The 14,156-nt window shown below is 45.8% G+C and overlaps 1 protein-coding gene across 1 annotated transcript; it reads left to right on the top strand.

Annotated features, from left to right (window-relative positions):
• Positions 1-1,401: 1,401 nt before the first annotated feature.
• Positions 1,402-14,156, top strand: LOC139055509 (uncharacterized). Its single transcript, XM_070533016.1, has 9 exons — positions 1,402-1,490; positions 2,000-2,049; positions 2,655-2,786; positions 4,442-4,588; positions 7,010-7,094; positions 11,447-11,684; positions 11,889-12,107; positions 12,422-12,460; positions 13,766-14,156. Exons 2-9 carry the CDS (start codon positions 2,025-2,027, stop codon positions 14,132-14,134), a joined length of 1,254 nt encoding a protein of 417 aa, XP_070389117.1. The 5' UTR covers positions 1,402-1,490; positions 2,000-2,024; the 3' UTR covers positions 14,135-14,156.

The following is a 14,156-nucleotide window of genomic DNA, read 5'->3' on the forward strand; positions in this document are numbered from 1 at the left end:
AACTTCGTTATATCTGGTAACTTCGTTATGACCGGTAACTTCGTTATATGTGGTAATCCCTTCATGCGGGAAGTCCAGGGTTGTTGGGTCCAGCTCCCAGTCGATTAAACCTCGGGTTACCCGGTGGGCCGCCCCATCCCCGGGATTCCCCGCGTGAATGGGTACCCGTACAAGTTGTATCTTATTCTTAGACTTGCTATTTTTACAGTGAAGCTGTTTACTTGACGGACCAGTATGAATAAGTCGTATGCGGGGTCTTGTAGGGGGGGGGGGTATCTGGGCTGGCTAACGTCCGTAAAGTGATCAAAAAAGAATGGCGGCACTGCGTGGTCTCGTTGGGGGGTTGCTCGGGGTGGCTAACGTCCGTAAGGAGAACAAAAAGAATTTGACGAGTGATAGTATGGCGCAGAAGAAAGGAAACATGATTTCACCGCGCACCGCGCCTGGGCAGTGCGGAAGTGAGCCCGCGCTGGCCGGTGTTGCTGCGAGATGCCTCTGCTGTCGTCTGCACTCAATACAATGTTGCGGCAGTTGCGACGGGAAAATACGTGCGTGTTAGCTGCAGTAGCCGCCACGGTGTGTAAGAAGCGGATTGTGCATTGAAGAGGTAGACCATAGGCAACAGTTGCAACTGGTACAAAAATAGGAAAAGTTGTAAGATAACGCATTGTGCGGACGGCCGGAGAGCAAGCCGAGCATACGAGGTGAGGTATCGACAGCATAGATGCGACTATAACCAACGACAACTTGCCCGTGCGAAAATTCAGAGTGCGGCCAGTGAGTTTGCCTCCGAAGAACGTCAGCGAGAGCAGATCTAACCTAATCTAATCGTCGGCGTCGAGAGCAAGCTACCGATTAAGATCCCACACTGGAGGCCGCTCGTAGGCATCAAGCTAGGTCGTTGGAGTCTGCATCCAAGCGGCAGAAGCGTCAATTGCCACCTCCTTGTAGTTTCACCGAGGCAAATTACAAATTCAAGAAAATATTTCTGCACGCGGAGTTTGACCAAATTTGCTCGGTCTGCGATCGACAGCTTCACTGGCTAATCCGCCATCATATAAATAGTTCGGCCCAACATATTTTAGGATGTTGGCCGCGATTGGCCCAGTACAGCCCGTCATGAAGTTCGTGAGTGCCATTTTAGACTCACTCTCGATGTAAATAGTTGCCTGGGCTGAGATGGCCAGCGCGAAGGCGGCTTCTTCTGCCTCTAAGGCAGAGGTTTCTTGTGGGTGCGGTAATCAGTTCACCATGGCTGGTCACTGCGCATATGCTGCAACAGTCTGTCACCTGTTTAGCAGCGTCAACATACACTACGGTTGGGCGATCCTGAAAGGTTTGGGCGAGTTTTTCTGTCCTTGCCTTTCTTCTGTCGTGTATCCCTGCCAGCATATTTTTGGGCAAAAAGTTTCAAGCCATCTTAACGTTCGAGTGACAGCTGCGCGAGGTGTTCAAAGAAGAAGATCCCATCTTTTCGTGGAACACGAAAGGCGAGTGGCTTTTTCTAGGATCTTTAAACAGTTATATATATCTTTATCTAATTCCTGGTAAATGTATCTTAAACTGATGTCCGAGCACATTGGCCGACTATGGATGAAGGAAATGGTTCCCAGTTCAGTTAGTGCGCTGAATTTTGAGTGATCAGTAGGTTTAGATGAAGGATACAGCATTGGCTATGAGCGACATTCAGGACTTTCTGTTTACTCACGATCACCTCTTCTTTAAGGGGGCGTCATCACCCGTGAAATTTATTCAATTTGGCGTCAACACCCATGTTTCACTTTTCTGTCTTATCTGGCTTGCCGTGCCACCTCCCACGGTTAATGTGGCTTTCGGTACACATAATCTAGTAATACAGCTCCCCTTATTTCTTGCTTTAGTGCCACTTTAAGAAAATGGCGTTGGATACGGGAAAAACAGATTATCCGCATAATGTAGGTGTGAGCATATGGCTCTTTTAAAAACTGTGCTCGTGCTTGCCTCTTTTTTTTTTGTTCAGAAGCCGAGGGACTCGCGCAGAAACAATGATCGTACCCTCGGGTCGAACACGTAAGTGTAAAGCTGGCCATGGCGACCAGTTTTCTGCTGATTAGTGTGGTTTGCGCGGATGTAGTCGTAGCAAACGTATGTTTGGTGCACGCTTTCTACGAAACAATAACGAAAATACCTGGGAATGTCGACAAGCAGGTACAGAGATATTTTTTAATATAACGGTGTACCAGGGGCTCAGCTTGAATGTGAGCGTACTTGCACTGCCGTAGTACTTGAATGCCGAGAACTAATCATAGTGGGCATTGTCGGTGGTGGTTCCTTGAGGCAATTGGCTGAACTAAAATTATGAGAACCCTTTGTTCCAATGTGTGGCAATGTATCTATTTGTGTCAGTGTTCTTGTAGCGAGTCAAAATTATTTTTACTCTCCTTTTTATTACATGTAGAAGTGCAACGCATTGGAACACTTCGCTCTAAAAGACTTGTAGCGGGCTGTTCATCATCGCCGTAAAACTCGGCTCCACGATATGCAAAAAAACGACGAAACGTTAGTGGTTGCGTTTATTTAAAACATGTTCGCGGGACGCGGCGAGGAAAAGGCTAATTTGTCGTGCGCCGAGTTCTTACGTGCAAGCGCAACACTGACTCTCTAATCGCGCGCAGTCCTCGTGTTCGTCGCGTGCAACACAACGGACCAGTGCGAGGTCCTCGAGGAGAACGCGACATGCGCCATGCAAGTGTGCCTCTGCCCGTCCTTGGATCCACTTGCCGAAGGGACGCGGTGCAACTCTACACGTGAGTTAACATTTTTCTGGCATAAATGCAAAAAAGACAAGAAAAAACAAACAAGAAACAAACAAGCCAATTCAGCGGGTATGTAGAGGCAAATGTGAGACCAATGCGTTAGCATTAAGCGGCACCTTTTTAATGGCAGTGAAAAGGCTGGATTTTGCTTGCTGTAAGGCATGTTAAAGTACAGCTGTCAAGTCCGGAATACATGTCCAGAATACTGGCTTTGAAGTTTTTACAGTTGTCTTACTGCCTTGGGTAGTTGTTCGGAGACAAGTTCGTTTGAGAACGTGCTGCTCCTTAAGGAGAGAACGTTCCATTGGCGCCTCTACTGCCAGCTTACATTGTACCCTTCCACTGCCATCTACAGGCAGCACTCGTCGCAAGGTGCTGTCTCAGCAGCTGGTTCTTGCGGTCATCTAATGGCTCTTCCCCACACCGGGCGAACAGTCGCCGACCCACACAGAAAGGAAGCGTGACGCATCGGCCACTGATGCAACAACCTGCTACGCTAGAGGGATAATTATGAATTCCCTCCAGGCACCTCAGTATGTCGAAACACAACTTATGACTTTTATGACACAAGAAGTAGAAAAATATAGATTCAAGGTGACGTATTCCTTGAAAGCGCTGATGTACGCCGCAACTTCTCGCAATCGCTTCTGTGTTTTTTTGAAGATATCGTGACGAGGAACAGTAACAAGCCTAGCAATATTCTCTCGTAAAGGATGCACGTTGATTACTGCTCCATTTTCTTGCCTCTACAACTTGAATAGACTTTCATATATGATCCTCCCTGGACTACTTGCGCTGGACTAGAGTCCGTTTCTGGAACCGAAAATGTTGTTAGCCGGTTGTTCTCCTTGTAAATCTGCGCCATGACAGTGCAGCGCTTTGCAAGCCTCCCTCACAAAGGGAGGGCAAAAAACTTGCGAGTCTTGTGATGTGGAATGTTGTTAGAGGCATTCGTGCTTAGGCATTCTAATGGTCGTAGACACCGCCATGCGGCGATAAACATTGGAACGTTAATTTCCACTGATTCTACAGATTTTTTTTAAAATTTAGGTAAAGGTGAGTACTGGTACACATTTTCCAACCCATTTGGAAGCACGAGCCACCGATAGAGTCGCGGGAGGCTTTGTGCCCTGCCAAGTTAGAAGTAGTTACCATCTTTCTAAAATGAAGAAATTATTAGCGCAATTCTTACAAATACTCTGGAAGAACATCACATAAGCTAGCTTCACATCTGTTTTATAAAAGAAATTGAACAGTCTAAAAAGAAGCCACTCTCTATACAGCGCTCCAGAGTGGCGCATTTAGTCGAGCCTTGAACTTGAGGTTGCCGATGAGTGCGGTGTTGCGCGATGCGCAAGTGCCGTCTGGAAGCCACGATATTTAATACACTAAGTTCTGAAATTACCTCAATTGTCTGAGGCATTGTTCACAAATGCATGACCAAATGGAATCGGGTTTTTCACTTGGCGTTATTTTTGTTTCTTTGATGGCCATTGACTTGGGCGGCATCGTGAGGCCCATTGTGCGATGGCACCATGAGGCATGGTACCCGGAATGATCAAGTCGTTTGTGTTCATGCTAAAGCATGGTTTGCATCGGTGTGGCCCCGAAGTTGCTTCCTTGGATCCGCCTTTCTCGCTAAGCAGGGTCTCTCCTTCCCCTGGCACTGGGGAAGAACTGCACCTCAAGCGCGGATTGCTCGAGCACGGCTGCGTGTGTCGCGGGGCGGTGTCGCTGTCCCGACGGTTACCAGCCTTCCGACGAGCGGGACTGCAGCGCCGTCAGGCAAAGCGGTGAGACACCGTTAAGTAACTTCGACGAAGTAACAGCGACTTTCACGAAGCGCTGCGTAGGCTACACACTGGGTGCCCCGCGCAACTTGATCCAAGCTTTTATTTTTTTTTAGAAAGTGGCACGTCTGATATAAACAAAAATTGGGCTTTTTGGTATTGATTAAGTGCGTGGTAAGGCAACGCCGTAGATGTGACACAAGGCAAAGATAGCGCACAAAAAAAGGGCTACATCCTAGGTGAATCACTCCAACGGTACGCTGTTTTTAGCAATTTTTTTTTCAAGCTTGATTAGCTAAATAGTCAAGTTCAATAATTTGTTTTTATGGCATCGTTTTGTAGTGAATTTGTAGAACGTGTTCAGAGACGTCGAATGAAGTTGCGTGTTTGTATTTACAACGTTATTTTTTGCACACCCGCCGTGGTTGCTCAGTGGCTATGGTGTAGGGCTGCTGAGCATGAGGTCGCGGGGTCGAATGCCGGCCCCGGCGGCCGCATTTCGATGGAGGCGAAATGCGAAAACACCCGTGTACTTAGATTTAGGTTCACGTTAAAGAATCCCAGGTGGTCAAAATTTCCAGAGTCCTCCACTACGTCGTGCCTCATAATTAGAAAGTGGTTTTGGCACGTAAAACGCCATAGATTTAAAAAAAAAATTTTGCACGGTTCTTGCGGGCTCAAAAGAGAGCCCGCGAAGTTTGAAAATGATATCATTGCATTCTTGCACGTTGGTTCGCAGCGCCTTCTGCGGGGCTCTGAAAAAGCGAAGCCAGCAGGCCAATTGCAGGAGGAGCGGACGAGTGTGTGCTTCGATGCAGTTTCAGGGCGGGCATATCGCTTATTGTTTCCAACGCGGCGGATTTGCATCTTCACATCGACACTGCAGACGTGTTTGCCTCGCTACGTTGGCTGATCGCTTATATTTATAGCAGACATGTGGCCTTCGTTCTTTGGGAACACAGTGAGGGCCTATTATATCAGACACGTCATATTATTTTAAAAATATTTTGGGCGCTTCCTTGAGAGTCTGGGGAAGAAAGAGCCACGTAAAGGATAACATCAAGGAAAAAAAAATTGTTGGCGTTTCTGAGTATGCCCTGCGACTTCTGCAATCAAAACTGTCCCCAAACTCAAATATATAAATTTTGCGTAATTGAAGTTGTTTATTAATATTGTTATGGGGATATTTTCGTTACGGGGATGTCATTGGTAATTTATTTATTCGTAATACCTCACAGTCCCACTGAATGGAAGTGATTAAGTTGATGAACAGTATGAACGGAGAAGAAAAATATAGCATAAACAAAGTCACAAATCGAAGGAAAGCTATCATGCGGCGAGTTTCGAATGGCCTGAAGTGAAATGTCTTTTTTTTGTCGTGGTAATGCTATAAAGATAGTCATACTTGCGCGACGCGAGGGGAAGTTTTGCTGCTGTATTCTGAACAGCTTTCAGCATGCTGATAATGTGCTCCTCTTATGGTGACCACATGGATGAAGCAAATTCTAGTTGCCGTCGTAGATAGGTTAGATATGCTAATATCCGTATATTACTTAACTAATTATAAACTAAGTGATCCCGAAAAGTACCTCAGTAGCTGTATTATATCGTGAAAAAATATTTCAAATAAGTTTTGGCGTTTTGTGTGGCAGAAACTAGATCTGATTACGAGGCACGCCGCAGTAGGGTACTCGTATAAGGGGACATAGCACTAGCGCGTGAAAAAGGACACGGACAGGAACATGAAAAAACAAGCAACCCAGCTTTCTGTCTTATATGTAGTAGGGTACTGCGGAGTATTCTTGAGACCACGTGGAGCTGCGTGACGCTCATATACAGCATAGTACATTATTATATTTCTGCATGTTGCTCCCATCGAAATGCGGCCGCCGCGGTTGGGATTCGATCCCGCGCCCTCGTGCTTGTAGCAGCGCAACGCCATGTGCGCAAGATGCAACGGTGGGTGAATTATACTTCGAACGATAAAGAGGCAGTTATCGAACGGCTAAGGTGTACAATCTGTTTTGTAAAGCTTGGTTCAAGTTACGTGAAACAAACGGTATAGATGTAAAATATTCTGTTGAGGGCGACGAGCAGTGTCGAAAAGCAGTCACTCGCGCATTAGTGACATGCCAACAATGCGTAATTTTTATGGTGTTAGACAAGCTCATCTGCCCCATCACATGAACCAAAATGCGTGCGGACCCTTTTTGATTTTCTTCAATGTTCAAGAAAGAACATGCCGCTTGATTCGCAGGATAACGCCGCATGTAGGTAGCGATATTGGAGCTTTATCAAAAATCACCAAGTGTTGAGACACCAAGGGAGCGTTAGACTCGCAATGGAAGCAAGATTGGTATGTAGGTTTGAAGTAGCGCATGTAAAGCGGATCGTCATCCTTGTTTTTTTTTCTTTGGCTTTCAGAATTCATGACATCCTGGTTCGCTCCCATGATTTTGGCATCAAGCATCATCCTCATGCTTCTTCTCTACGTGTGCGTGGGATATCGGTAGGAAATATTGTTTCTTTCCTTCATGATTTGTCATAGGAACTTGCTGTTTGTGTGCTTAACAGTGACGCGGGTGGGGACATTGACAAAATGTTCTCAATTTCACTGTGAGGATATAACTCTGTAGAGCACTTGAAGATTGTTTTTATTTGTATGCGTTATATATGCGCCGTTTTCGTCTAACGAAAAGCGAGTGGGGTTTCAGCACAATACAGAGCTCAAAAGAAGAAGCATACACCGCGCATATGTTTTGAGTTTTACGTGGAGCGAGGTTATCGTTAACCAATTAAACAAATGCCACACAGCTGTTCGTCTTCTGCAGGACGTTTTGCAGCACAGTAATCGATGACTTTAAAAAGTAGCACACACCCGGCTGCCGGTAAGGCATTATGGGAATGTTGAGCGAACGCGTTCTGCCGTCTGCTTCACTTTCAGGAACCCGCGTAGGATGTGTCTTGCCTTACTAACTGAAGTCAACCATTCTTCTGCAGTCTTAACTAACCCTAAGAAGGCAGACTACATAATACAACAAATATGAGTGCGAATTCTGTTTTCCAACTCCCGCAGTATTTTATCTAAGTAAGATGATCTTGTCTGCTCTATGACCGCGTGTGCAACTGACGTTTCAATAGGCACTGTGACATGGCTCAGTAGTGACGTACCAGACTGTGTATTCACTATTCATTCTGATTTCAAAATATACAGAAAAGACACAAGTACAGTGCGTGGTTGTTGTGCTCTTGTGGCTGTTTGAAAATCAATTCATTCTGAAAGTGTGCCTGTGCCCTTATCTCCCATTGAAACCTGCTGTGTCATTGAACGCTCCAATTCATCACATTCTTCCGTTCCTATCGGTTAGTGCAATCGTCCTCCAGTCCTCGATTCAAATTTTATTCCAAGCTTGACCTCTGAATTAGGATACATTCGAAAGAGGGTTCCACGCGTCCCTATAATTTTAACAGGAGACTTCAACTACCCTGGAATCAATTGGAACAATAATTCCGTTTTCAGCTAGAAACAGCTAGCGTAGAAACAGGAATGTCACAATTTTCTTCACACTCTGAACTTCTTTTCATTACATAAAATCATGAAAGAACACACACGCGGCACCGACATTCTTGATCTTGTATGTACCACTATCCTGACGCTATTTCTGTTAACATTCTAGAAGAAATCTGTGATCACAAGTTAATGCAGTTTAGTTATCAATTTAGCGCAAATTTCCCCAAGAAAGTAATCCAGCGAAAATATATTTATGACTATTCTAAAGCAAATATATCTGCAATTAGTAGGTTTCTTAACGATTCCTTGTGACCTTTAGAGCATGAATTTAGGAGCAGTTCTGTTTAAGAAAACTGATGACTATTCAGGCACATAACTCTGCGTGTAAGGGATATGTCTATCCCGAAAATTTGTATTTGTCCCAGCCTGAAAAGCCCTTAGTTTACCCGGCATTTGAAACGCTTAACAGGAAGAAGAAGAAAACGCGCTTACCGCACTGTTGTGCAAACCAACAAGGCTGATGCCTCGGCAAAGTACAGAGATAATTCACGCCTTTGTAAAACGAAAATAAAAACGTCTAAGGATTCATTCTTCAATACCACACTACCAGGAATTCCCCAAGCAGTTCTGAAATATAATTAACCCTGGAAAGTCTAGAACTCAGCCTAACTTACAGGACGCAGGCCCGCAACCCTTCCCCGTCAAGACCGCTAACTAACTCAATTAGTCATTTGCCAGCGTGTTTACTACTGAAAGGAATATGCCTCCATCATGTATCTTGCGTCATTATCAGTGTGTTAGTACACCGGATGTTGTTGTGACTCATACACCATACCATACACTTCTTACACCATACATATACTTCTTCCTAATAATGTAGTCCTGGTCCTTACCGTATACACACTAAATTACTAAAATATAATGCTGCACACTCATCCGCTTTTCAGTGTATGCTTTTCTATAGAGAGAAAATCTATAAAAAATCTACAGAGGACAATAGAGAAAAGTGTATAGTGTATAGAATAGTGTATTGTCCTCCATAGAAAATCTATAGAGGACAACACACTGCCAAATGACTAGAAACTCGCGCACGACATTCCCACCTACAAAACCGGCAATCGCGACGACTGCAGTAACCGGTATCATTAACCGATTCCATATACGTCAATAACACGTAAAATCCTTGAGCACATTTTCCACAGTAATATTATGCAACACTTAGTGAACAACAATCTGGTTTTTCCGAATCAGCATGACTTTCAGCGAGGGAAATCCTGTGAAATGCAGCTTTTCGAACTCATCACAGATATTCCCTCCGTTATTCACTTATTAGGTCAAATTGATGCTGTGTTCATAGATTTTTCTAAAGCACTCGACCAGGTTCCTCATCCCCGCCTACATGTAAAACTTGAAACTTTTAATCTTAATGAAAACATTTTAAGTTGGATTCATAATTTTTAAGCCATAGATCGCACGCTGTCCTACTTGATAACGTCTCTTCACCTACTGCAGTGAAATCTGGAGTTCCTCAGAGGTCCGTCTTAGGCCCACTATTATTCCTTTTGCTCATTAACGATCTGCCCAATAATATCTCGTCGAAAATTCGTCGTTATTCAGGTGACTGTATCTCGTATCGTCAGATTAATGAACGCAACGATTCTCTTCTTCTGCAGGCTGATTTGACTACATTACCATCATGGTGTGACATGTGGCTAATTCAGATTACTGTTAATAAAACCAAGGCAATGGCATTCACTACACATCGCTCAAAATTATCATTTCCTTATAATATCAACAATGCTACCACTGAGCTTGTAAATCAGTTTAAATACCTCGGTGTCATCATGTGAACTAACTTAACATGGAATGAGCCCATAGAATACATTACCAGCAAGGTGAGTAAAACACTAAGACTAATACGTAAAGCACTCTACATGGCTACGCCTGACACAAAGCTTCTGGTGTACAACAATCTAGTCAGACCGTCGCTGGAATATGCCTTTATTATTTGGAATCCGCATCAGCCTTACTTAACACAGTCACTGGAATCATTACATAAGCGTGCGATTCGTTTTATAAGAAGCAACTACACACACGACATTATTACACACCTTCGAAACACCTGGAATCTTCAAACACCTCAGCAACGAAAACACATTTATTTACTTCAATACTTCTTGAAACTCTACCACACCACTCGTACTTTTCGACTCGAACAAATTCGCCCCGCTTCATACATCTCCCAACGCACAGATCATGAATTCAAAGTGTACCCACCCCATTGCAGGACTAAATTGTTCAAATTGTCTCCTTTGCTGTTAGCTATTAAACTTTGGAGTGAACTGCCGAAAGACGTTGCGTCTATAAAGAATTCTGGCCCACGCAAGAGGCCGCCTTTCTACCAGAAAGCCAGCCTTCGTGCATAGCGTTCGCGTCCAGCGGTTCTCAAAAACGTGATGGTTGGGTACGCTTTAGTTGCCGGGAAGCGTGAGAAGCAGTCGGGGATCTTTGAATGCTATCGTGTTCCACTCTTTTTTTTTCTTTATTCACAAAATGACATACATACATAGAAACACGTTGGCCTACTTGGACCAACGTGACAAGCTAAAATTTCTTGAAATTCACTAATTCATCAAGAATACCCAACTAGTCAGGCGGATCTGCCTGTACACGATATATCTGACGTATGAAAATAATGCTTTCAAGACTCTTAAATGTGAAGCTTAAGCGTCCTCCAAATTTTCAAGGCGCAAAAGCCCCCAGGTTGTCTCTTTCGCACCAGCTCTTCTCGCGCCTGCGCAGAAACGGCGTGCATCTCCGGAAGTGCGACGTCCCTCTGCACATACTATAAATTGTTAAAATGCTGTCTGGTAGGACGCGTACACTCGGCCCACTTTACTAGGCTAAAAACCGACTGAGCAGTCATGTCCGGTCCGGGGAGGAAGCATAAAAATCTTAGCTTCATTGAATGAATTATGGGCTTGATGGGCGCATTGATCACAGTGGACTGTGATCAATACGAATAGGTACTGCTTGCCGCTCCACTGCGCAATTCTAAAGGAACGGTGCCGTCAACCGGCAGACATTCAGGGTAGTAGTACATGTGGGGCTGCGTATAACGTGATGCGTTAATACGAATGCTGTCTTGTGTGAAACCTATGTGAACTGTTCTGCAAGACAGCAGCAGTGACATCGGTAGTCACGGCCCGCAAAATCGAGAAGAGTTCGCGTGAAAAAAAAAAAGTTCGCTTTCAAAGAAATTTTATTTCATGTTGCTGATTGCGGTGGCTATTCGATAACGGTAAAGCGTTCATAGTAACCCCTGGTACTTCGACACCGTTTCCTTGCAGTGGTCGGCACTCGGAGAGGACCTTCTGGAGGCCCGCCCGTCCTGCAGCGTCGGCCTCCACCCTCGTGGTGTCCGCCCAGGCGAGCTTGTTCGGCGGTGACCCCACGGCTAGCACCTTGGCCGTGCCCGCTCTGACCATCGAGTCGGCTGGCGTCGTCGCCGATAGCGACCGGCTCAGCACGGGCGTCCCCGGCACTCCACTCGCCGCGCAACCCTACGAAGGACGCGAATCCTGGCAGGTACGTGTTTACGCACATGCACCCTTAAAAGATCGGCATAATGAATGGAGCAGCTCGCTGATGCGTATTTGAAGCAAACCTTAGCGAAAACCAAACGAAGACGCAAGAAGGAGACGAAACAAACCCTCCTCGACAGCTCAGTGCCTATGGCGTTGTGTGGTTCAACGCGAGGTGTCATGCGCCATGACCTGTTGCGTGACGCAGGCTTCCATGATGGAGATCAGCACCCAAGCCCCAAGCGTGAGCGAACTACGGGGCCTGGGCGGCACGCCGATCGAACCATTCGAGCGTCCCGTGCTCAGCAAGGAGCAGGTGTACGCCAAGTATCCGCACCTTGCCGGATTGTCCACGCCCACATCCCAGCGATCAGTGCAGGTCGCCGGCCATAGCGAGACCCCTGTCCCCGAGGGCGCCTCGGACGAGGTGCGGAACAGTTTACGAATGAGCTTCTTCGGAGAAGGAAACGGAATTGACTTAAAAGGCACGAATCGCAGCGCAGCAAGGACAAAGACATAGGAAGAAGCGAAGCAGACAAAAATGCGCTAACATTCAACAGTGTAATTATATTTCGAGATTGGTTGTACCTGTACTTACGCAAGAACACGAGCACGGGGATTTGAGGGAATATTAAAGCCGACAATATCAGAAACCCAGGTAGTGTGCTGCATATGCAGCGAACTATCAAGACATTCGCAAATAATGAAGTTATTTTCTGCAATATTTCTTTTATTTTACAGGTGCACATGCTAAAAGACCTTCTAGAAGATACCGCCCATGTAAGCAGAAGTATATGTGAAGCTGTAAGATTAATCAAAGAAAGCGAGCGCATCCTCTCGGCATGCTGACCACCTTCACTGTGAACAAGCTTCATTGTGATTGTCCGCTAAAGAACTGAATCATTTCCTGTGTTTGAAATATTCTGAAGCATGATCTTTGATATAGGTATTTGTCACCAAAGGGAGCCGTTTTCAGGGGTTTCAAATGACATCTTCACCACTCGGTATTGCCTGGCTGCTGTACTGTTCAATGGCGACAGAAGCAAATTTAAATACAAATTTTCTAGCGCACCGAATGAGCTCAAATTTTGCCAGCTTGCTGGCGGACGCGTACGGTTTAACATCCAATGCATAAATTAAGCTTGAAAATTTGAAGTCCTGGCCCATGGAACGCCCTGCGCCCTTCTGTAATGCTGAAAGGCCCCGAGTGTAAAAAGAAAACAAAAAACAAACAGCAGAAACGGTGCTGAGAAATTTAAGCCACGAGTGCATGGCATGCCAACGGCCGGCTCACTGAAGCTGTTGTAACCACATAAGCGATGCCAATGACTCGGAGATTTGACAGCACGCCACCCGATTGCGAAGGCCTAGGTGACGCCATCAACAAGCTGTGCAGGCTCGGCGACCATGGTGAGCAAAAATCCATTACGGAACATCGATGCTCTATAGGTACTTGGCATGTCATGAACCAGGGAAATGTGGCAGAGGCGCGAAAATCGAGCCTTAGGTTAGTCTCACCTGATCTGTATTTTGAAGCTGTTGAGACCGATAAGTTGGGCTTGCGTGCGTTAATTTCCATAATTTATTTTGCTTTTAGTTCTTGGACACATCAAGAAAAGGTCTAGAGTAAAAATGACGACTTTTATATGTGCTGTGAGGCACCTTTAATAGTTCCGTCGCTGGCTGCACTCGGAGGTTATCCCTATATACTGGGACTTGTTGATCGCCGCTTTAGCGAACGCCGACCCGCAAGAGTTTTATACCAGTTTAAGTAACAGCCAAGATACACGCAAATCAACCGTTGTGTGGGAATGGTTCAAAGGGGACACCGACCCTCTCCGCCGCAAGGGCTCTATCCTGCTCTTTATCTCCCTTTATCCTGTTTATCCTCTTTACAAACGAAACGATGTAAATTAGAACAAGGGTAAATGGCACGATAGCTTATCGATGGTTACTTGAAGTCTTTGTCACTTTTTAGCAGATGCCTAATACAGATATCTAGGACGCATGCCTTAAATCCGTGGAGTTTGTTATAGGAAGAAGTTAACGATGCTTGTAGTATGTCCTGGTCTTCTTTCCGCGCAGTGGACCAAGAATTACGGGAGCTTTGTGTCCTCTGGAGCTGAACCCAGCAGCAAGTTCCGAGCCCGAAAATGTAGTGGTTCGGGCACGGTCAGGCAAATGATGATTTCTCCCAAGAAAGGCGACAGTAAGGGGCCCCAAGCTGCCGATGCTGCGCCGTGTGAGGAGGGCTGGCCTTGCGATGACAGTTGCGCCAGCAGGCAGCAGCATTTCGGCTTCAGCTTACCGTGGAGCAGCATGGGCAGTTCATTGGACGCCCTCCTGTCCGTGCCTGTCGTCGCCAGGGTGTACGAGTGTTCCTCGAGCAGGGCGGAGGCATCGTTTAAGGGGGCAAATGAGCTTCCCTTTCCGGTGGACAAATTTCGGCTCTAAATCACTTCAAGGCCTAGCGGAA

Source organism: Dermacentor albipictus, chromosome 2, assembly GCF_038994185.2.
Source record: "Dermacentor albipictus isolate Rhodes 1998 colony chromosome 2, USDA_Dalb.pri_finalv2, whole genome shotgun sequence".
NCBI classification, from domain to species: domain Eukaryota; kingdom Metazoa; phylum Arthropoda; class Arachnida; order Ixodida; family Ixodidae; genus Dermacentor; species Dermacentor albipictus.